Below are 25462 nucleotides of genomic sequence, written 5' to 3'. Positions count from 1 at the left end.
GCAATTTTCCCCTCCTGTTCCACAATCTTTCTATCTCTACTGCATAGCCTACAGAACCACTGATGAGTCTCGCTCATTTTCCCAATTCCCACGCCACTACAATCGCCCCAATGAAAAATATTACTACATCCATCACACCAGACCCCGGAGCTAACGATTCTACGGCATGTCAGGCACTTTACACTCATGGTACAAATCGATTTTAGTGACAGAAAGACAATTAAGTTACCGGAAAACAATGAAAATACGTGTATGAAAAATTAGGCCTACTCGCGACTATGTAAACAGTGGTTCAGAAGTTTTTTACTGGAAATTACTTAAGAGATGACGATACTCTACAGATATAAAGGGGCAGCAAACGTATTTAGCACACTAAGCTATCAGTAAATGCACTTAAAATTGCAGTATGAAGTTTCATCTGAAAGCTCAAAAGTTCGGCCTGGCCGCGATATGTAAACAAAACGAACTTTACGTGATTACTGTGAAAATCGCGAGTAAGACAAAAACCTTTAATGGTACGCTTGAAGAGCACTATAATTAGCCTAATAAATTAATTTTTAAAGTGGTAAAAACAGTTCATTACTACTTAAATTACTTACCTTGTACGAGAGCTGTGACTCAGACGTCTGTATAGCAGGTGCAGGGCTACCAACAGTACAGGTCACATTACAGGTCACTCACTTCAATAAATGGTTACTAGTATCTTGTGCTTCAGTCTTTCAGGAAGTATTCCTTGTCTCATTGATCATTTACAAAGATGATCCAATACAGGATGCCACTAAGTAAGGCCAATATTGTACTATTCGGATTGAAATACCATCATAGCCAGAAAAGCATTGCTTTTTAATAATCACTGCTTCCTTTAGTGAACTAATGATGTTCCTAAGAGATAATGTATTGCCTGTTGGCTTCTGTCTTGGGATCTTCAGGGGACTTTTGTTGAACGATTTTGCAGCACAAGTGGCCCGAATTTCAGAGGTTCAACCATCACTGCTGGCAGCAGTCAGGAGTTGAGCCAGTGGCCAGAGATTATAGGTAAATGTCGTGCAAACATCTGTGAACTTTCCTCTGGTCATTAACTCTGTGATCGCTCCACAAAGAGATTGGTAACCACTGAACTGAGTTGAATACCCATAACGTCACATTCCAGCTGCTCGTAGAAATAGCCATTCTAGATAAAGTAGTTCATGGTAAGACATGCATGAAAGAGCTTAGGAAAGGGAACTGATATGCTCCAGATAGTCACTGGATAGCATTTTTATAAAAAAAAAATAATCTCAAAGCTGACCAGTGTCATTTGGTCCAAGTTTTAGTTTCTTCAGTTTCTGAATGAAATGTCCCTAGTGTTGTATATATCTTTTGTTCTTTCCCAATTGTGGTTGTAGCAGAGGGGCCAAGTGTTTCAGTAGTTGGTGAAAGTCGATGAACCAGGAGCATTTACGGACAACATGCATAGTTTCAACAAGAAAGAAGAAAGCCTCAAGTAAACAGATCCTGGATTACTTACATGCATGTTTGAAAGAACAGACACTGTTGGCAAACCACAGCTCCATGATATACTTTGAAGTTTATTCATTGACTGCAAATGCATTAACGTCAGCTGTCTTTGGTAAAGATCTATTAGTCAGTAGTGACATGTGAAAATCTGTGCTGGACCTGCACTCAATCCCAGTTGTACAATTTATTACAAGCTAAGACAGCCACACAACAGCAGCAACATTGGTCTCAATTCCTTCTTGTCTTCTTCTCTTTGTGCAGGAATCCAACTAATGTTGCGAGCATAAGGTTATGAATTTACTGGATTGTGATAGAAGGATGTAGGAAGTGTGACATGTGAAAGTTTGGGTTGTTCCATGGAACATGCATAGATGGTTGAAATGGCTAACATGACTGCTCACGATGAGTGGGAAATGTGGGTTCGAGTCCCGATCTGGCACAGATACTCATATATCACTATTTGTAGTAATACAGCTGATGTCGAGAAATTGACAGTGTAAATTTCAATGACCCTGGATTCTCTTACTGCAGCGAACAACTGTTGCAGGTAACAGGGAGGAACCACAGCTGTAATGGCCAGGGAAAAGCCCTGAGGCAATGGTGTGCACAGGTACATATAATCTCCAGCCATAGGCTTGATGCCAGTGTACCATCATCAATGGAGGGTGAACCTAAGACAGTGCCAGCCACTTGTGCAGACAAAACATCAAGAAATTCATTGAACAGACATTTGGTGAAAATTGTGAGATGGAAGCCAATAGGCAGTGCATCAACAAGTGGCCCTGAAATCCTCAACAATTTCCTAACAGATGATTTGGCTGAACTGTTATTTGGGGATTGTGTATGCAGTGCCTGGCTAAGTAAACTTTCAAGGGTTCCTTTTTTCCCCTTTTTTTCAGCTGCTGTCTGGAAGAGTTTATTGAAATTAGTGGTCAATAATGTGAGTTTAATATTATCTTTGTCACTACTGTTGTCATCAGGGAGTGAATTATCATCTGCCTTACTGAGATTATTAGTTTCATTCCTTATAATTCTCAACATTTCCTTTTCTTTGTTCTTGGAATATTGAATTTTGGCATGTATAGTATGTGCTTTTCACCATTTTGATAAAATGATGACTACGTTTTCAATACTACTTGTAGTACATCTTTAAGTCTTGATTAGGGCTTGTCCTGTAATCAGTTAAGCTCTCTCATGCTGCAGAAGATCCAGATATTAGCCACACTTTCTATACACTTCCATTGTAGTTGTCCCAGATCTATTGTAATTTCTCATCTTCTGTGTTTCCAAGGAAACCTATTTCCATATTTTATTCTGTAAATTGTCCATAAATAGTGCAACTAAGTCAGCATTTATGATTCTGTAAAATTGTGCTATTCCCTCCGTAGTTAAACTGAATTTGCTTTATTACTGCCATTTGATAATTTTGTTTAGATAAAACATTTATTATGTGTCTGACATCTATTTCATGAAAGATAGTTCAATTTAAAAATAAATTAGCAGTCACTATTGCACTATCTCATTCTATTCTTATTGGAAATGTTACCTTCGAGATCAAATCAAAACTGGACATCAGTGCTTCTAACTTTCATTTATCAGAACCCTCTGTGTGGTGGTGCTGCTGGCAGAGCATGATCTCTGCCTCAACGAGACTGAAGCTCCCACATACTTCAGTATGGCACATGGCACTTCTTTAGCTTGAAATAAGTGGTTTAGCTCTGTCATAAGTTGAATTGAGTAATATCTTTTTTTTTTATTTCTTGATGGTGACTAGCTTCGGACACCTGTGTCCACTTTCAAATTATCCGTAAGTGTGACAAATACAGGCAATAATCCACGTACAGAAATGCCCTGCAGTGATCAAGGTGGTACTATGACTGACTGTTGTTGAGCTGGCCATAGGACCGCTTTCATCACCTCAGGGGCAGTTTCTGCACATGGGCTGTTGCCTGTATTTGTCACACTTACGGATGGTTTGAAAGTGGACACAAGTGTCCGAAACTAGTCACCATCAAGGAAAAAAAAATAAATACTTCACAATACAACTTGTGATGGAGCTACAACTATTTATTTCAATTATAAGACAAGTTGCGGACCTATTTTTCATGTGCAGCATGCAGCAAGTTGGTAAACTTTCTCAGCTATTGATCTTTCCCTTTGTAGCCCACAATTCCTACCCTCCATTCAATGAGAAGTTCATGATGATTTGTGTGACAGCAATCATTTTCCAATTGTCTTATCTTTTCTTCAGCATAAATCACCCGGATGCCCTTCCAGGTGGGCCTTTATTAGTGTGGAATGGGATGTTTTTCTTTGGCTGCCATCCAAATCACTCCACCATATGGCGGCTTTGATGACTTCGTACAGAGTTTGACTGATGCCAACCTTTCAGCAGCTGCTTCAGCAGTTCCCTCTTCCTCGGTATCTACCCGATGGAAGACTATCCTTTGGTGGACCCCTGAAATTTCTATGGTTGGTAAAGACCACCATCATGCCTTCCAAAGCTACAAATGGCATCCCTCTCTTGACCAATTCCTGGCCTTTAAATGGCTTCATGCCTGGCCCTGGTATCTAATTAAATGTTAGGAACAGATTTGTTGGGAACAATGTGTCACTACCGTAGGGCTGCATACTCCCTCTTCGCAGGTACGGGCAAAGATCAGGCACATGTGTGGTCGCTGTCCTCCAACAGGTGTCCCAGGAATTTCCCTAAATGGTATTATCCTCACCAGCTCAAACTCCTATGACTGAGCATTTTGCTCAGGCTTCAGCATTGATCCACTATGCACCCGTGTTCTGTCTTCTCAAACACTGTCTGGAACGATTCCCTGTATCTATTGTTTCCCATCATCTGAAGCCTTGTAACACACCATTTAGTGAGTGGGAGTTCACCATCGGCCTCACTCTCTGCCCCAAGATGACTCCCAGACCAGACTGGGTACACAACCAAATGCTTCAGTACTTATTGGTGGCTAGCCAATGCCATATACTTGCCCTTCTCATCCGTCTCTGGAGCGGGAGGGAATTCCCTTCCCAGTGGTAAGAAAGTGTCATTATTATAGTTTTGAAATCGGGTAAATGCCTCTGCAGATGAACAGCTGTTACCTGATCAGTTTAACCACTGCTGTTTTCAAATTACTTGAATGTATGGTGAGTCAAAGGCTGTATTGAATACTTGACTCCCAGGACCTTTTGGCTTCAATCCAGGGTGGTTTTCACTGAGGCTACTGTCCTGCAGATAATTTAGTTCATGTGGAGTCTGCAGTCCATATGGCTTTTACCCGTTGTCAACACCTTGTTGCAGCCTTTTCTGATCTGCATAAAGCTTATGATACCACATGATGCCACCATATCCTTGCCACATTACATGAGTCAAGCCTCCATGGTCTGCTCCTGATTTTTAACCAGAACTTTCTTTCATGTCACACTTTTTAGGCAAATGTTGGTGACTCCCATAGCATCTCCTATATGCAGGAGAATGGGGTATTGCAGGGTTGTGTTTAGAGTGTCTCCTCTTTTTAGTGCCTATCAATGGTCTAGTGGTGGCTGTGGGACCTACAGTGTCCCCCTCTTTGTATGCTGATAACTTTTGCATTTATTTTTGTTCGTCAATAATGGGTGTTGCTGAATACAAACTGCAGTGACCAGTACACAGAGCACAATCTTGGACTCTTACTCATGGCTTTCAATTTTTGGATGCCAAAGACAAGAATTATGAATTTCAGTCATCACTGTACAGTGCATCCTCATCCAGATCTGTACCTTGATGACAAGTCCCTCAATGTGGTGGACTCTCATAGTTTTTTGGGATTGGTATTTGATGCACGGTTGACATGGCTTCCCCATTTTAGTCAACTAAACCAGACATGTTACTTGCACCTGAATGCTCTTCGATCCATCAGTAATATCAATGGGGGCATGGACCACTCTACTCTGCTGTGGCTTTACAAAGCATTGGTCCAGTTCTGTCTAGATTACAGGATTTTCACATACAGCTCAACGTCACCTTTGACATTACAGACACATCTTTTTTGCAGGTACATAGATCTGCCTTCTGCAATGGTGGCCCAGGTGTGGGGTTACAATCATCATCCTCATTCAGTCCTGTTTTTCAGAACTTCATGTTCCCCTCTACCACCTGTCCACCTGACCTGCTCACATACACCTCCATAGAGCGTCCCCTGTCCACATCTGTATCTTGACCTACCACAAGATATGAAAGACTCGGCTCCCGCTGAGGCTTTCTGCCACCTGTTCTTCTCCATTCTCAGTGTGTTTCAGGGTTCAGAAGTCATCTATACTGATGGCTTGATGGTTGCTGGCCACACAGGCTTTGCTTGTGTTCTTACGGGCTACAAGGAACTTCACTCATTGCTGGATGGCTGCAGTGTTTTCACTGCGGAGCTGGTAGCAATCTCCCGTGCTCTTGAGCATATCTGTTCCAGCACCAGTGAATGCTCATCCGTAGCGACTCCTTGTGCACAGTGTACAAGCTCGTGACCAGTGTTACTCTTGGCATCTCTTGGCTCTGACTAACCAGGGATTCCCTTTTTACCCTCAAACAATATGGACGCTTAGATGTTTTTATCTTGGCCCCAGGTCATATTGGGATCCCAGGAGTGAACTTGCTGACAGGCTGGCCGAATTGGCTACTGCCAAGCTGCGTTTTGATATCTATATTCCAGCAGTGGATCTTTGCTTGGCATTATTCCGTCAAGTTCTAAGGATTTGGAATACAAAAAGGCATACTCTGATGTCGCCAAACGAACTATGGGCAATAAAGAGGACCACAAATTTGTGGAGGTCCTCAAGACCACAAATTTGTGGAGGTCCTCTATGTGGGCCTCTCGCAAGGACTCTCTCATCCTTTGCCAGATCCGCATCAGCCATACTTGGCTAACCCATGGTCATCTCCTTCATCATGAAGATTCTCCCGGCTGTTGTGCTGCCCATTCGATGGTGGTCCACATTTTGCTGGACTGTTCTAACCTAGCCTACCTGCGGCAGACACTTACTCTTGCTGACTTGCTACCCTTGATATTAGCAGACGATGCCTCAGTGGCTGACATGGTTTTACAGTTTATTCATGGAGGGTTTTTTTGTCACTCTCTCTAAGAGAGAACACGTCAGACTTGTCAGTCCAGTTAGGGATTGGCAGGACACCCTGTTACCTCCTCAGACTTGACTGGGCAATGGCTATTTAGGCTAGGTGGTCTGCCCCAGCCTCCACACTACTCATCCTTTTGCTCTTCTTCTGTTTCTCATGTGTTCTATCTGACTTGGTGATCTTCCTCTGTTTTCCTGTGCTTCACTCGCTCTGTCCATGTTGTTAGTCTTAACTATGTTGTTGGGTGGGGTGCCTCTGGTAAGTGCTGGGGCATACGTCCCCATTGTAGTGTCTGCTTTTGAGGACCTGTGGCTGTTCCGTGAATGGTGCACCTTTCCCATCTTTCTTTCTTTTCCCCTTTTCTTCTTCCTCGTTCCTTTATCAAGGCTCTGTTGGCCTTTGCTAGACCTTGGGGTTTTCCTTCCTTGGATTCCGCATACTGTACTGTTCTTTGGTGCATAGTTTTGTTGCCTTGCCTGTTGTGGGTAGAGGAGACTAGTGCCTTCATAGTTTGATCACTTCAACACTTTAAACAACCAACCTATATTATTTATGTTCTGCCAGATCTTACCATTACTATGATGTAATGTAGTTGATATCTCCAAGTGTCTCCTAGTCTATTCCAATGTCTCTTGTGATTTTGGAAAAGGATGTTTCTTGCAACCAGTTGAAACCTGTGACAGAACTGTAGAAGTCTCTTGCCCCCCTCTCCCTTGCTGACTTGCTACCCTTGATGTTAGCAGACAATGCCTCAGTGGCTGACATGGTTTTACAGTTTATTCATCCAGTAGCTTCACCTTCCATTACCTCTCCTATAATAATGTTTCAGTCACAGAGGACTATCAAATTTTCATCACCCTTCATGCATTTTATCAGTTTATCCATGTCCTCATACATTCTCTCATTTCCTCACCATCAGTTTGTGATGTGATCATGTAACTGTGTGGAATGGTGGTATGGTGTTGGCTTAGTTTCAGTTCTCAGAAGAAAAATTGGCCACAGTGTTGCTCATAATAATTCAACTTGTTAAATGCTTTTCCATTCATAATTATACTAACAGCTGTTACACCAGTCACCAATGCTGTTACTATTATTCTATAATCGTCTGACTAGAAATCTCTCTTTTCTTTCTATTACACTTCACTAATCCATAAAAGTCTAAATTGAACCTTCTCATCTCTCTTTCCAGATTCTTCAGTTCCCGTACAAGTTTCGTACATATAATATTCCGTGCTCCAATTTGTAGAACAGTAGAGTTGTTGTTTATCCTAGTCTTGAAAATCCCCTCCTGGACAGTTCCTGCCCAGAGATCCGAAGGGGGCTAGTTTATGTGAGGAATTGTTTGAGAAGGAAGTGGTAATCTTGGACTTATTTTATGAAGAGTCCATATCTTGTGATTACATTGTGTTTGTCTTTAATGCAGTGGTTTCTAATACCTATTGCTCCTCATTTCATTGATCAATGCTAATTTTTCCACCTTTAGGGCCCGCTACCTAACCCAAAGGTAAGAGGGTACCCTCCACCCTCTTTTGACAATAATTGTAGAATGTGGACAACTCTGTATACCAGGAGTATTTGGCCACCAGTTTGTATGATTTTCATTCAGAATATAAACAGTGTCTGTAAATAAACCCAGGTCCTTTGGACTGGTAGTTGAAGACACTACCCATTTTCTACAGACACTTTCCACTACACTACTGTACTACACCACTAAAATAAGTTTGTTTAAAATTGTTTCAGTATAAACTTCAACCATGATTCCACATGTCTTTGTGTGGCAAGTGATCATGGGACAGTACATATATTTGCAGTTGAAGATCAGAAACTGAATAAGCAGTCCAGGTAAGTTCTTCAATATAAAATTTATTGTACGTTATTCTGTAGTAATGTAGCATGTTTTGTATTATAATAGAGAGGATTTTTAAAATCTGCAGTTTTCAGAATGAATATTGTTCCTTAAATATAACATATTGAATGAAGTTTATATGAACATATTTTGCATACAAGAATATTTTGAACTATGCTCCAAAACTGAATTGCTAAATGTGGCATTTTGAGATTGCTGAATTTTATGATGAATGTGCAGTGGTCTGAGCTATTTTCTTTAGCCCAGTCCTCTCATATAAATGGTGTAATTTTCAATCACTTTTTTTTTAGCTTGGCGTCTGCTACATTTTTACCAAAGTACTTCAGTTCAAGCTGGAGTTTCTGCAAATTCCAAGTTCCAGGTGGTCCTCAATGTATGTGTGCATTTGGTTCAGACAACAACTCAGTCATAGGTATGGTACCTTTTCTGCTGTCTACACATTTAGATTTCTGAAGTCAGTCCCTCTCCCTCTCCCTCTTGTATATATATTGTCCTTCTGTATACATTTATATATATGGATGCAAATAGGTTATGAATGATAAAATAACTGCTCATTGATGTGTTATTATGAAAGATAAAAATACAAGAATTCTCACCACCACTAGTTAGTAAATCCCAGACATTATCAGAATAAACATAACAACGGAGGCTATAAACTCATTTCATTGCATGAGTATAAACAGCACCATCACTTAATAATGAATGTTGTCAAAAACTCAATATAATCATTAATTTAAAAATGGTAGTATGTGAAAACATGATTCAGGTAAAATGAAAGAAGTGTGTTAAGTGGACTTGATAAATATTGAAGAAGGAAATAAACCTGTCCAGTACTGCTCTTGTTTCTGATAGAAGGAGTATTAAACAGTCTGATTATAGTGTTAATCCCATAGATCAGTTGTTACACACTTTGCGAAAATTCAACTAAATATGAATACCAGGAAATGAAAGTCAAACACAGCAACTGTTTTAAGGAATATTTAGATATTGATATGAGTCATCATAATATCTGATAAACATGGTTATAGGAACAGTGTGAATCATCGTCAAGATGATGAAGAAAAGAATACCCAAAAATGTTATTGCCAGGCTAGTGACAAAAGATATACCATCCTACCTCTGGTAGATCCCAATTTATCTGCCAAATATGTTTTGTAATCACTGGATGCAACCGATAAAAATAAAACTAACTAAGTCCATAGAATAGTATGTGTTGCTGGCAATACACTCTGAAATAAAACTGAACTTCTGAAGCCTGTATTTGTTGTGTAACAAAAACCTGTCATATAATGTACCTCATCTGAGTAGTATAATCACTACAGCATACACTCTTGCCTGGTTGCTAATCATAAGGGCACCTGCTGGGCATAACAGGCATGCATAATTTCTCAAATCTGAAGTTGATGCTGTAGGAATAGCCACCTGCACTACACTACCAAAATGCCAGACATGTACCTGCAAACAAACAAAAAATTAATGACGTATTTATTATTCCTCATGAAGTGATAATTAAACTGTATGACTACCCTTCGTATCTGTATATCTGTCTACCATATTTTAAGGACTATAAGATGTACTTTTTTCTTCGAAAAATTGCCTCCACAATGCAGGTACATCTTATACTCGAAATTAATATAAAAATGTCCATTGTTTGATTTAAAATTCCCACCAGTCTTTAAAAGGGCCATGTATTTGATGCTGCTGGAAACCTATCTCTGTCTGGCAATATTGGATTCAGCTGGCAGCAGCAGTGCACTGACACAATGAACATGAGTTGCAGTAATTCACAAGCTTGTTAACAATGACTCCCTCCTGCCCCGCCATCATAAATCCAGAACACTGTCTAGCCTATGATGCGTCATTCCATTCTACAGTGCTAGTAAAATGAATTGAAAGTGATTTGTGTTGTTGTTAACAGCACATTATTTTTGTTGGTAGCAGGTTTCACTAAAAAAAAAAAAAAAAAAAGGGAAAAGATATTCACATGATGCAGCCTGTACATTGAAGCTAATAGTATATGCAGAATAATTTGGAAACAGAGCAGCTGAGCAGCATTTTGGCCCTTCAACAAAGAAAAACAATACACGATTGATGGGCCAATAAAGAAGTAAAAAAAATGTGGAACACTAAATGTGTAGAGGACTGAATGCAAAGTTGCCTAAACGAGAAGATGACGTATTGAAATGGATTCTAGAACACCATCAAAATCGCATTGGAATTGATACACAAATGATTCAAATACACACTTGTAAGCAAGCAATACAGTGAAACTTAACATACTTTAGAGGTGTAGTTGGTTGGCGCTACAGATTTATCAAAACCAAAGCTAAAATATCTCAGAAAATACCACAAGAGTATGAAGAGCAAATATTATTTTCCCATTGCTCTATTATTCAACACCAAAAGAAAAACAGTGTGGAACTAAGCCAAATAGCAAATATGGATGAAACTCCTCTGACATTTGATGTGACAAGTAACAGAACTGTTGCCATGAAAGTTGCTGAAACTGGAACTATAAAAACAAGTGAACATGAAAAAAAAAATGCACTACACTTTTGTCCTTTCATGTTGTGCCATCAGTACTAAACTTAATCCAGTGATCATTTTCAAACGCAAAACAATATCTGAGAAGGGTTGGATGTATGAGGCTGGTATGAAGTTATGGATTAATAGTGTGTGGGAGAGAAGGAAAGGTTGCTTTATTGAAGAAGAGTTCTCTTCTTGTATTAGATCAGTTTAGTAGTCATTTGAAAAATTGTTTGAACGAGAAATTGAGACAGGGAAATACAGAGCTTGCTGTTATTCTGGGAGGACTTGCTTCACAATTGCCACCTCGTGATGTCTTAATAAATAAACCAGATATAGTGTATATGAGAGAGGAATGGAACAAATGGATCATGAATTCACACCAAAGTGCACTTTAAAATCACCTACAATCAAACAAGTGTGTCAGTAGATAAAATAGTTGTGGTTTAGAGTGAGAGAAGACATTATTGTTAAATCTTTCAAGAAGTGTGGCATGAGTAAGGCTCTCGAAGGCGGTGAACACCATCTTATATATGAAGAGGACAATGATGACAACAAAGAGGTAGAAGGAGGAGGAGGAGGAGGAGGAGAAGAAGAAGAAGAAGAAGAAGTAGGAGTAGGAGGTTCAAATGACGATTTTCGGGGATTTTAAAGGGCAATTTGGTTTTATAAACTAAGAAATTTTTTAGACTGCCTTTTCAGTCTAATAATAGAAGTGGTAAAAATGTTATTTTTAAAAAAATTGCTTAGAGGTGAAGATGTGTCTTGTAGATCATAGCATCGTATGGTCCATAAAATACTGTAGGTATTTATGGTAATCTGATAGTGGGTGATAAATGGTCACACTGCTGCGTGTCTGTTAGTAGTATGGGTTTGGTGTGTGGTGGGAGTTGTAACATTTTGCCCATCATTTGATTTAATATAATCAATTTCAGAGATCACTGTTTGAAGACCTTTCACATAGCCAAAAGCTTTTCATTTATGTTTATCACTGATCCGTAATACTGAAAAAGTAGTATGACATTCTTTCAAGAGAAGTTGTGTCCCAAAATTTATTATCTTCTTCGCAATGCTTAAGAAGACTTTGTTTGCTAGTAACTGAGTGTGTAACAACCAGAAGAATAATATGAACTGTTCCTATGTGGACTGTGTTACTGTTATTTATTCCTTGTAAACATCTATGACCTCTGAGGAATTAATATGCAGTTTCTTTTAGGAAAGAGTGATTCCTGTTGGAATCTTGCCTTTACTTTAAATTGAGTCACATGAGTTAATAATTCAACCAAAGCAAAACATTGGTAATGACAACAGTTACCCTCATTGTTGTTGTCAGTTTGGTAGCCAAATTTGAATGGTCTTTTTGTCACAAGATAAGTAGATCGGACTCCTCTACTATGTAAATGCTGTATTTACCCAACTGTAAGATGGTCCTTTCTTTGAAGAGGCTTCTTGATTAATTTTAACATATCTTTAGTGATATAAAGTGTCTTAAGGCTGCCTAAAAAGTTAATCTTGTCTCTTGTAAACAATTTGTGGTGTTTTCTTAGATTATATGATTCTTATACTCATGTAGCTGTTCATCAAAGACTACAGGAAGGCAACTCGCTAAGCTAGTGATATTCTGTTTCACACCCCACCGCATCTTCTTCATTTTCGCACACCAGCTGGTATTTGCTACATTTATTTTATCTTATTCTATTTATTTATTTCTTTAACGTGGTCTGATTAGGGCCATAAGGCCCTCTCTTACATTGAACCAGGGTTTCACACCTACAGTATCCATTAAATCATAGTTACCTAAGAAATAAAAATTATAATATGACAGCTAGTATTAAAATGATTTGAGTGTCTGAAGTGACAGTATGAGTAAATTATACTGACTACGAACTAATAAAGTCAATACCATCATTACTTGTACTACTGCATATTCTGCTGCTGCTGCTGATGATGATGATAACAGAACTGTATATTAATAACAGTAATGATAGTGGCATATAAAAGATGAATTTATGGGTGTACAAAATAGAAGTTTTCTGTAAGGTGAGTTCTGGGAAAAGAAAATTTAAGAAGACTGTGTCCTCTAAGAATATTGAGGAATGAGGAAAATCAGGTTGGAAGGAGTGATCTCTAAGGGTAATAAGTGCTTACAGGGACAATGATAAGCCTTATTGTTGCTTTAGCAGATATGTCACTACCTGTCTTCTGAAGTTGGAGATGTTACTTAGTTCTCTCATATAATGTGGGAGGCTATTTCAGAGTCAGCTTCCTGCTACTGAGAAGGACTTTAAGAAGGTGGCTGAATGATTTAGTTGGGTAGAAAGAATTTTACTCTGATGGGAGCAGGTGTTTCCACCATGTTGTTTAGACACAAGCATTAAGACCGAGGAAAGGGATGAAGGCAGTGTTCAGTGATAAGACAGTAGAGAAGACAGACAATATGGAAATCTCTGCGCTTGTCTGAATGCATTCAGGATAGGTGTGCATATGATGATGAAATGTGATCATAGAATCGAAATGACATATAATGAACACAGGAATTCATAACCAGTTCCAGGTGCCGTGAGCATTCCTGAGGAATGCTGTAATGAATAACTGGAAGTATAAGTGTTTGTACAAGTTTCTTTTCCAAGCCAAGAGGGAAGAGCTTTTCATTTTTTGTAGGACGTGGAAAGCTGCTGATGCCTTCACACACAGTCCAGCTATGTGCTCAGTCAAATATAAATTTTCTTATATTATTACTCCTAGATACTTTGCTGAAGGAGTGAAGTTGATATTTCTCCCATTTTAGGGTTAAAGATGGTAGGGATTTCAGGTATTTCGGGCTTATGACTCAAGAAGAATGACCAACCAGAACTGCTTGGAAGCTCACAAATCAGTATTGAGATTCTCAAAGCTGTCTACAGATTTATTGGTTCTGCACTTAGATACAACTGGATGTCATCAGCACACAAGTGGTATTTGCAGTAGGACGAAACTGATGACTCATCATTTATTCACAATGAAAAGGGTATAGGATCTAATACTGATCTCAAGGGAACCCCTGATACTACCTTCCCTCATTGTGACTTCATGGTGCTGGCGAGGTATCAGGTGTGAGCGAAATTTAGGTTGCTGAGTTTGGCAAGTAAGTGTCATATCCATCTGTGTCAAAGACTTTCATAAAGTCTAGAAAGCACATGATAGTTGTCTCTTGTGCACCCATGACAAGTTTCATGTCTTACCTTTGTTAAGGCAGAGGTTGTGCTGTGATGTTTATGGAAGGCTGATTGGTATTTTTCTAGTAGGTTGTTTGTAGTTAGGTAGTGCATTAGCTGGTTGTGGACTATAGATTCTAAGGTCTTGGACAGTGCAGGAAGAATGAACATAGGTCGTTGATCAGAGGGTACTGTGGCAGTGTCCTTTTTAGGTGATGGCCTAAATAGTTCATCTTGCCAAGCATCAGGGAAAACACGTGTGGTTAAGAATTGCTTGAAAATATCTGTTATAGTGGGCAGTAGTGGGTCAGCAATAAGCTTCATCATTCGTGTCCAGTAGATGCTGATCTGATACGCATGATGACTTTTTTGATAGTGTTGCAAGTGACATGCTTCAGATAAAAAACTTTTTGGCTGAAGACATTTACCCTCATGACGTAATCAATGAGTCTTTGTTTTGTTTGTGGTTTGTTTGTCGTCATATGCAATGTAAAATACCAGTTTAGTTTGTCGTTGGCTGGGACAGCGGGATGAGCTGCAGCTTTTACTTCACATATACCCGGACCACGCAGGTTTTTCCATAGCACAGCTAGTCTATTCCTGTTGTCGATCAATGCATGGGTATGCCTGAGTTTTGCATTTCTCACAGCTTGACTGAATCTGTTCTGCTTGTGCTTGTAAGTAATATGATTTTCAGGTGTGGGATAGACACTGTTTGTATGCCCAGTGTGCAGTTTTCTGAGATTCATCAGCTGTTTTAGTTCTGTAGTTAACTAAGGTGTAAGTTTTGGTTTTACTTTTATAGTATTTAAGGAGGCATATTTATCATATAGTTCAGTAAGTTTGTTAGTAAACCTATGAAGTTTTTCTTTCATATCTGAGAAAGAAATAGATGATGTCCCCAAGCTATTTCGTGTGCATCAGTTGCAACTTCAGATAAATTAATGTGTCTGAAGAGTCTGTATGTAGTCGGTTGCAGTTTCTTTCTTGGACATTCTAGCTAGTGTGTCATAAAAATTATGTCATGCAGATATTTGAGAAATACAAATGTCTATGTTTGGGGGTTTTGTTGGAAATATGTCCGTGATAATGTAATTACTGTTTGTGTGATGGGTAGGAGCAAGCTGAAGTAATTTCACATTTGAAAAAGAAAGCGTCTGCTTAAATTTCACAATGGATGGATTGTGATATAGAAGATTTCTATTAGTGCAACCAGTTGTAATTACGTGCTCGTATATCAGTTCGAGACGTGAAAGAGCAGTTTCGCAGTAGGCAAATCCACATACTTTAGGTGGTTTGTATGGGAGACACATCTGTCACTTCCTATTCAGGAATTTGATCTCTGTGAACATGCATTCCACTTCTTTGTCTTCATTATTGTTGGAGTTGTGTAGCACAGTATGTGATAAATCAGAGCTTATGTATGCCTGTCCTCCACCCACTCATTGGTTACATCTGACTATGTTTACTGAACTTGTGGGAGTATTTGGTTTACGCCAGATCTCTGACAGAAGTGTTAATACAGATTTTTGTGTCTTGAAATAAATGACGGAATTAATTGAGATGAGCTGTCATATTATTATATACCATATACTAATCAAGGATGGATGTTTATACTTTAAATAAAACCAGTGATGAACTTTCAAACAAATAGTGTTACTATGCATAACTTTAGTATGTTGGAATCCTCCCATGTTTGGTAGTCCTTCACATAGAATTTAGGGTACAAATCTGTCTTTGAGTGTGTGTGTTCATAATTTATGGGACCTAGGTTTCCTAAAAATTAACACCACTTTACATCTTTGAATGAAATTATGGTAACTGATTATTATATCAACAAAGAATGTCATCAGTTCAATGCCTTTCTTTTTGCCTTATCAGCAAACACATTTATCACATTTTCAAAGTCCAGTTTCACAGTCACATCATTTTCTGTTGCCAATACAGCCCAGGCATTCAAACGATCTTGAGTCTGAGAAGCATGCAAGTAGTTCTTAAGAACTGAAAAGGAGCGTTCAGCAGAGTGATTCTGATTTTTGGATAAATATCAACGAGATATTTCTCTCCATAGCATTTTATTTAAGACTGGTAAAGAAGGACCATTCTCATATCCATAACTGAAGAGGAAGCTTTTGAGGTGGATACATTCTGTTCCAAAAGAATTGCTTTCCCAGAAAATTATTTCGAACAATTAGTTCATGAGCCAACTCGAAGCATAAATGGTTGCGAAAGCATACGTGACCTCTTGGCAACAAATAATCTAGGACAGATAGGGAGCGTCATGACATATATAGGGATTAGCGACCACAAGGCAGTTGCTGCTAGGCTGAATACCGTAACACCCACAGCCAAAAAAAGAAACACAAAGTACATCTATTTAAAAAAAGCTGATAAAAATGCTCTTAATGCCTTTTTAAGAGACGAGTATCCACTCCTTCCGATCTGATCACGTAAGCGTAGAAAAGATATGGAATGATTTGAAAGAGATAGTATCGACGGCAATTGAGAGATATATACCACATAAATTAATAAGTGATGATACTTATCCGCCATAGTACACAAAAAGGGTCAGATCGCTGTTTGCAGAAGCAATGAAAAAAGCATGCCAAATTTAAAAGAACACAAAGGCCAAAGTTTTGCGGAAGTTCGAAATATAGCGTGTGCTTCAATGCGAGATGCTTTTAATAATTTCCACAACGAAACTATGTCTTGGAATCTGGCAGAAAATCCAAAGAGATTCTGGTCATATATAAAGCACACCAGTGGCAAGATGCAATCAATACCTTCACTACGTAATAACGGTGAAGTCACTGATGACAGTGCCACTAAAGCAGAGTTTTTAAATGCGGTTTTCCTAAACCCTTTCACCAAAGAAGCTGAAGTAAATATTCCCGAATTACAGTCAAGAAAAACTGCAAAGATGAGAAACATAGAAGTAGATATCTTCGGTGTAGCAAGGCAACTTAAATCACTTAATAAAGGCAAGGCCTCCAGTCCAGATTGTGTACCAGTCAGGCTCCTTTCAGAGTATGCTTATGCAGTAGCTCCATATTTATCAATTATATACAACCGCTCGCTCACAGGAAGTTCTGTACCTAAAGACTGTAAAATTGTTCAGGTCACACCAATGCCCAAAAAGGGAAATAAGATTAATCTGCGCAATTATAGGCCCATATCACTAACGTCAATTTGTAATATGTTTTTGGAACCTATACTGTGTTTGAACATTATGAATTACCTCGAAGAAAACGATTTATTGACACATAGTCAGCACGGATTCAGGAAACATTATCTTGTGAAACACAACCAACTCTTTATACTCATGAAGTAATGAGTGCTATTGACAAGGGATGTCAAATTGATTCCATATTTTTAGATTTCCAGAAGCCTTTTGACGCTGTTCCTTACAAGCGTCTTATAACCAAACTGCGTACCTATGGAATATTGCCTCAGTTGTGTGACTGGGTTTGTGATTTCCAGTCAGAAAGGTCACACTTTGTAGTAATAGATGGAAATCAGTCATCAGATGACAAAAATGAATTGCAAAATGATTTAGATACAATATCTGTGTGGTGCAAAAAGTGGCAATTGACACCAAATAAAGAAAAGTGTAAAGTTATTCACATGAGTACTAAAACAAATCCGCTAAATTTCGATTGCACGATAAGTCACACAAATCTGAAGACTGTAAGTTCAACTAAATACTTAGGTATTACAATTACAAATAACCTATGAAACTTCCTGGCAGATTAAAACTGTGTGCCCGACCGAGACTCGAACTCTGGACCTTTGCCTTTCGCAGGCAAGTGCTCTACCATGTGAGCTACCGAAGCACGACTCACGTCCGGTACTCACAGCTTTACTTCTGCCAGTACCTCGCCTTCTACCTTCCAAACTTTACAGAAGCTCTCCTGCGAACCTTGCAGAACTAGCACTCCTGAAAGAAAGGATATTGCGGAGACATGGCTTAGCCACAGCCTGGGGGATGTTTCCAGAATGAGATTTTCACTCTGCAGCAGAGTGTGCGCTGATATGAAACTTCCTGGCAGATTAAAACTGCGTGCCCGACCGAGACTCGAACTCGGGACCTTTGCCTATCACGGGCAAGTGCTCTACCATCTGAGCTACTGAAGCACGACTCACGCCCGGTACTCACAGCTTTACTTCTGCCAGTACCTCGCCTCCTACCTTCCAAACTTTACAGAAGCTCTCCTGCGAACCTTGCAGAACTGCAAGGAAGTTTCATATCAGCGCACACTCTGCTGCAGAGTGAAAATCTCATTCTGGAAACAGCCCCCAGGCTGTGGCTAAGCCATGTCTCCGCAATATCCTTTCTTTCAGGAGTGCTAGTTCTGCAAGGTTCGCAGGAGAGCTTCTGTAAAGTTTGGAAGGTAGGAGGCGAGGTACTGGCAGAAGTAAAGCTGTGAGTACCGGGCGTGAGTCGTGCTTCGGTAGCTCAGATGGTAGAGCACTTGCCCGCGAAAGGCAAAGGTCCCGAGTTTGAGTCTCAGTCGGGCACACAGTTTTAATCTGCCAGGAAGTTTCATATCAGCGCACACTCCGCTGCAGAGTGAAAATCTCATTCTCGATACAAATAATCTAAATTGGAATGATCACATAGGTAATGTTGTTGGTAGAGCAAATCAAAGACTGCGATTCATTGGCAGAACACTTAGGAGGTGCAACAGATCTGCTAAAGAGGCTGTTTACACTACACTTGTCTGGAGTATTGCTGTGCGGTGTGGGACCCGCATGAGGTGGGACTGACAGATGACATCGAAAAAGTTCAAAGAAGGGTGGCTCGTTTTGTTTTATCGCGAAATAAGGGAGATAGTGCCACAGACATGATACATGAATTGAAGTGGCAATCATTAAAACAAAGGAGTTTTTCATTGCAACAGGATCTTCTTATGAAATTCAATCACCAGTTCCACCTCCAATTGCAAAAACATTCTGTTGGCACCTACCTACACAGGGAGAAATGATCATCACGATAAAATAAGAGAAGTCAGGGCTCGCACAGAAAAATTTAAGTGCTCGTTCGTCCCGCTTGCCATTCGAGAGTGGAATGGTAGAGAGACAGCTTGAAGGTGGTTCGTTGAATGCTCTGCCATGCTCTTAATTATGAATAGCAGAGTAATCATGTAGATGTAGATGTATATCCCCAGAGTAAATATGCTGCAGCTGTTAATTGCAGCAATATAAACTTCAGCAGGGTCCATTTCCATCAAACTGGGTAAGAAAGAGAACCTTTCAGAAAGCTCTTTGTAGACACTAAGATGATTATTGAGCTCTGTGGATAGTCTGTTCAGTATAATTAAATAATTTGTCTTCAGTATATCACCTTCAAATAAGTTTTGCAAACCACTGTTTCATTAGAGACTCGGAGTCTGAAGTAGACTCAAACACATTAGCACAGTCAAAACTGTTTTGACCTAACTCGAATGAAGCTAATAATAATTCCCACAAGATTTTGCCACCCCTAAGAATATGCCACTCAGGACCTGGGCCCATGTGGCCCATGCAGTAAATACAGGGCTGCATGCATGAGGTGCTGCCAGCATGATCAGTGGTACCACGATAATAGATAGCAGCAGGCAGATACGCATATACAGTAATGAGAAGAATTATCACAAGAAATAATACCAAATGACTGTGTTTGTACAGAAGTTAAAGAGTTCAATAAAACTTGGGAATTTCACAAATTCCAAACTACCATGTTACAAAGAAACTGTATTGGCGAAAATATAGAAGTATTTATAATAATCATTACGTAACTATGAATTGAAACTTAATGACAAAAATTATCTTTCCTATAGAATGTGAATCAGAAAATAGGTACAATATACTTTTTAGGTTTTCCTTTATATAACTTATTACAGCAGGATAAGTGTACACTAAATGTCCACAATAACATGACAATTTAAATTCTTTAGGTTGTCTTTTCACAAAGCAGTAAATGTATGTTCCAAGTGTGAACTGTGACATTATCATGTTCCTCATTGTCTGTGTCACTGCATTAAGAGCTAGATAATTAGGTAGTCAAAGTAATGTATCTTTTCCAGTTTTCTCGGTGAGTTTCATATTTCTGGCAGTTCTCAAAATCTGTTTCTTTACAAGTGTTATTAATATTACATTCCACCATATAGTTTGTGGCAATACAGTTAAGTAAAATACACAGAGATGTCAGATGTTTGGTATCAGGTTGTATACTAATTTGGTGTGCTGTAATGTTCAGTTAATATACACGGTTTGTCTCATTACAGTGTGCAATATGGTGTGTAGTTCATTCGGTCACAAAGCTTGCAAGGATGCTGCTGGTGGACGTTAGTGACAGTGGGCCTGTGAGAGTGAGGAAACAATGCATACTGAAGCAGCTTCCTGGGGAGGTAGAGGATTGGGATTTCTGGAAGTAAAAAGTGGCAGGCGTCTTCAGGCAGAGGGGAGGAATTGCGACCAAGACCAGCCAGTCACTGAACAGCTGACTGGAGACAGGAAACAGAACTTGCTAAACGACACTAGAGTAATCTGTACACAACAGATTGAAAGCAAGAGAAACAGAATAAAAAAGTGTGTATTAAGAGGTTCTAATGATGAGTAACAATAGTAATATGATGGTAAATCAGCAGTAAATAAAAATGGTAGAAAGAGAGTAAATTAATAGTCTGAATCTGTGTTGTGGGAGAATATTGAAATAATAGTGGAATAGCACACTATATTATTTCTGGAAGTATGAGAATTTAACGGAAAATTTATAATTATTATTAAAAGTAGACTTAACCAAACAAATGATAATAACATGAAACTGTTTTAAAGAAATATTGGTAATGAAAGTATGAGAATTGAGCAGAAAATTTATAATTAGTACTAAAAGTAAACCTAAACAAACAAATGATAGTAACATGAAACTATTTAAAGGAAAGTATTACAAAAAATAAATTGTTTGTTTACAGAATAAAGAGAGAAAAATAAACGCACAAAAACTAGAGGCAGCAAGAGTTCAGATGTTTTCGCTCCTAAAGCTCAGGCATTTGAGTTCATCTGCCTTGGAGACTGATCTTTTCCCTTTTTCGGTGTTGACTGTTAACTTGTTGTTAGTCCACATGTTTTGTTGCTCAGATCGTGAGGTCACAATGTTTGAAATCTGTAGTCTTTCAGAAGTGAGATCCTCACATTCACTATTATGGGTCTAGGTTTTGAATTCTGCATGCAATTAGAAAGTTCCGTTTTGTCTGCAGTGCTTTCATTTGGATAATTTCTCAAGTGATCCAGAAACATTAATTGCATTTGTTTCACACATGCTGAAGAACTTGCTTCTCCAATTCATGAATCCTCACCTGATTTGGTCCCCTGACAGTCTGACCTGTAGAGTTGGGTACCTTTAATTTATTAATTTAATTTATTTTTCATCTAATGCCACCTAAGAACATTAACTTCTGTGATGATAAGTTTTCTTCCTGCTGCATAGTAGTTTGTAGCCTTTGCTTCATGAATAACACATTAACTTAAGTTAGTGTAATATTGTGTACATAAGCCATTTATGAACTGCAAACTTGTAGATCCATGTTTCTCAACAGTCATGGCTGTTTTTGAATCCATTACTGATAGCTACAATTTGCTTATCTCCCGCCATTAAGCAAACTTAATAACAACTAGCTCCCTATGACTGAAATAGCAGAAATCGGACCCCTTTGGGTTAACTTCATCATTTGTTGCTATCCTTGAAAAACATCAATGCTGTAGAGCAGTAGTTGCTTTAGTAGTGTTTCATGTGTTGTGCCAGATTTTGAATGTTATGTGTGAACATATTTCTGAATGAATTCCTATAATTGGCACTACATCAAAATTTTCTGCATGCTTGCCACTAACCTCCATACATTCGTCCAAGTTGATGTAACTGCAATTCATTTCACCCACATCTCCAAAATTGCCCAATCTGCACGTGAACTCAACAGCCAATGCTTCATCTGAGAATTAAGATGACCCCTATATTAAGCTGTTAACAAAAAAATATTATGAAAAGGATAGTTTTACTCACCATATAGCGCAGATGCTGAGTCGCAGATGGGCACAATAAAAAGATAGTAAAAAGTGAACTTTTGGCCAACAAGGCCTTTGTTGAAAATTGACTATGTACACACACACACACACACACACACACCAAAATGCAGCTCACACACGTACGGCCACAGTCTTTGGCATCAGCTCCCAGGGACTGGTCATGTGTGTGTGAGTTGCATTTCCATGTGTGTGCGTGCGCATGCCCGCGTGTTTTGCCCATTTTTGAAAAAGGTCTTGTTAGCTGGAAGCTCACTTCCCAGCAGCCCTTTTGGTGTGCCTATCTGCAACATAGCATCTCTTGTATATGGTGAGTTGCAACTATCGTTTTCATAATATTGTTACATTCCAGCCTGTATTTTCCATTGTTTGATTAACATAAAAATGCTGACATCAGCAACCAATGCTTTGTCTATGAATGTAAGATATTCCTGTAATTTTCAAATGATGACTTTGGGAAATTTACACATTTCAGGCAATAACTTTCCCAGTGGGTGGACAAGTACATTCATATTAAACAATGAAAAATCAAGGATGAATCAACCGTGAAATAGGGTAGAATGCTACTCCTCATGTAGAAGGTAGATGATGTTGAGCGGCAGACAACCACGTTTAAAAGTAGACTAAGCTATCAGGCAAAGTCTAAGTCAGTCAGTCTCTCTCTCTCTCTCTCTCTCTCTCTCTCTCTCTCTCCCTCCCTCCCTCTCTCTCCCTTTCCCCCCCCCCTCTCTCTCCCTCTCCCCCCCTCTCTCTCTCCCTCTCCCTCTCCCTCTCTCTCTCTCTCTCTCTCTCTCTCCCTCTCTCCCTCTCTCCCCCCCTCCACCCCCCCCCCCCCCACACACACACACAAATGACCATATCTGGTCGTTGAGTTGAGGCCTGAATTTCTTGACTAAGAATTTGGTTTAATAGCTTAGTCTACCTTTAAATGTACCTGTCTGCCACTCATTGCCTCCTTTATGCGGTCTGTCCTATTTCACTGTTATACTCATAGTAATAATTAAGATTACTTCATGTAATATTTTCAAGTATTCTCAGTTTCATACATTAGCAGTCTTTACATGTCACAAACATGAATTGCTGTGGCATCTCATATGCAAAACATATACATTGGTTTACGATGTCAATTTTATTTCTTCCATGGATGACTCTGAGAACCTACCAGAGGGATCAGCCTCAGATGTGCCAACTTTGGAACATTTTACCGTAATTCTTTCTTAGTTGTGAAGCCCCAGCTTCACTAAATCATACATCCGGAACATGCACTTAGAGGGCAAATAGACCTGAAATTCATTACAATTATAATTGAATAGGCTATCACTTGCTGTCTTTTCCCATTAGGTTTGGAATAGTACATAATTATCCCTACTTTCTGTTGTCTGTGTTTCTGTTAATGTTGCCATGTACTTGCACTAAAACATTTTCTATTACAGCCAGTACATCAAAAAGTAATTTGTAACACATTGATGACATAGTTATGTTTTCGTTTTGCCTTGAATGTCTGTCTGCGGTGAGGCTTATTGGTCTGGATGTGACTGAAAATCATTGTATGCAGCACATGCTATTTTGACAGTATAATGAAAAGGATAGATTGCTATTCACCGACAGAGGAAACATTGAGTCATAGGTGGGCACAACAAAAAGCTGCAGTGTACTAAGCTTTTGTCCAAAAGACCTTCTTCTGATGTAGAAAATATTCGCACAAGCATGCACATGGCCTCTGTCTCTGGCTGCTGTCAGACACAGTGGTGCCTTTTTGTTGTTCCTGTCTGCAACTCATCACCACTTCTCTATGGCGAGTACCAATCTGTCCTTTTCACAATATTGTCATTATGCCATTCTGGACTTACATTTTTTTATTTTGCATATGCTCTTTCATCAGACAGCTTAGGTTTTTGTATCACTGCAGTCTTATGATCAACAGTTCACGGCATCGAAAGTGTAACAGTGCATCTGCTTTGTGTCATAGACAGCTTGATCACATATCTTAGGAGTTTAGGTAGTTTAACCAGTGAATAATGTAGTAAGAACCCTTGTTTTTCCTCCAATAAAATGGAAAAATCCTTCTCTGAGTTAACTTTTTCTCTTAACTTTTTTCTTTTGATATATTTGGTCATTTCCAAGCAATTGTTTCTGTTATTAAAACTTAAGTCAGTCAGGCAGATGAGAAACAATATTTCTTGTTCTTTAGGCTTTTCTTCATCATAAATCCTCCATATATATTTAATAATTAATCTGGGCTCAATAAATACCTGTTCAGGGTTTTTTTAAACAGTGGGTAGGAAATTAAGAACATAGGGCCTGAATACATTGAAAGAACCAGAAGGTTACAGAATTCCGAAGGCAGCAGGCAACCAAGTAGGAAAAAAAGACAAGATCCAATAGAAATTTTTGGATAACACGTGAGATATTCACAAAATAATTTAAAAAGTTCATTGACACAATAAGAAATTTATTTAACTGGTAAAATAAGGAAATATAAAAATAGAGCAAATAAAGCATGTGAAAGGAATACAGATGTGTAAAGAATGTGATCAACAGGGAGTGTAAAACGGCAAAGCAGGAACTGCTAGAAGAGATTTGAAAAGTTGTAGAAGCATGCCTGACCACCTGACCACCTGAAAGATAGATGTCATCAACAGGAAAATTAAAGAAACTTTTGAAGATAAGAGAAGCAGCTATAAGAATATCAAGAGACCAGATACCAAGCCAGTGCTTAGCAAAGAAGGGAAGGCTGAAAGATGAAAGTAATTTAAAGAAACGTGATACAAAATAAATAAACTTCAAGACAGTATTGTGGAAAGTGATGGAAGATATGGTAGTGTGAAAAGAATTTAATAGAACACTGAATGTCCTGAGTAGAAACAGGGAAACTAGACTGGACAACATTCTCTCAGAAGAGCCCCTCAGAGAACCCATCATGACAAAACTATACCAACTGTATGCAAGATATGAGACGTAAAATGGAATGCCCCCACATATCAAGAAGACTGTAATAATCCCATTTTCAAAGAATGACAATTTTGAATCATACAGAACCATCAATTTCATCATGGTTGAAAAATACTGATGTGAATTATGTACAAAAGAGTGGAAAAACTGGTTGAAACCAATCTGAGGGAAGATAAGTTTGGGTTTTACAGAATGTGGAAACACATGGGAGAATAGTGAGCTTATGACCTCTTAAGGAAGTAGGTTCAGGTAAGGCACTCC

At 38.9% G+C, this 25462-nt stretch overlaps 1 protein-coding gene across 1 annotated transcript in view; it reads left to right on the top strand.

Moving 5' to 3' along the window:
- LOC124776704 (WD repeat domain phosphoinositide-interacting protein 3) overlaps nucleotides 1–25462 on the top strand; it is a 127454-nt gene that overhangs the window by 90145 nt on the left and 11847 nt on the right. The window contains exons 6-7 of the mRNA XM_047251814.1: nucleotides 8345–8446; nucleotides 8762–8883. Of these exons, the coding sequence (XP_047107770.1) occupies nucleotides 8345–8446; nucleotides 8762–8883 (224 nt within the window). The remainder of the gene's footprint in view (nucleotides 1–8344; nucleotides 8447–8761; nucleotides 8884–25462) is intronic.

Source organism: Schistocerca piceifrons, chromosome 2 (assembly GCF_021461385.2).
Source record: "Schistocerca piceifrons isolate TAMUIC-IGC-003096 chromosome 2, iqSchPice1.1, whole genome shotgun sequence".
NCBI lineage: Eukaryota > Metazoa > Arthropoda > Insecta > Orthoptera > Acrididae > Schistocerca > Schistocerca piceifrons.
Note: the sequence above shows the minus strand (reverse complement) of the source record. Positions and strands in the feature narration are given on the sequence as shown.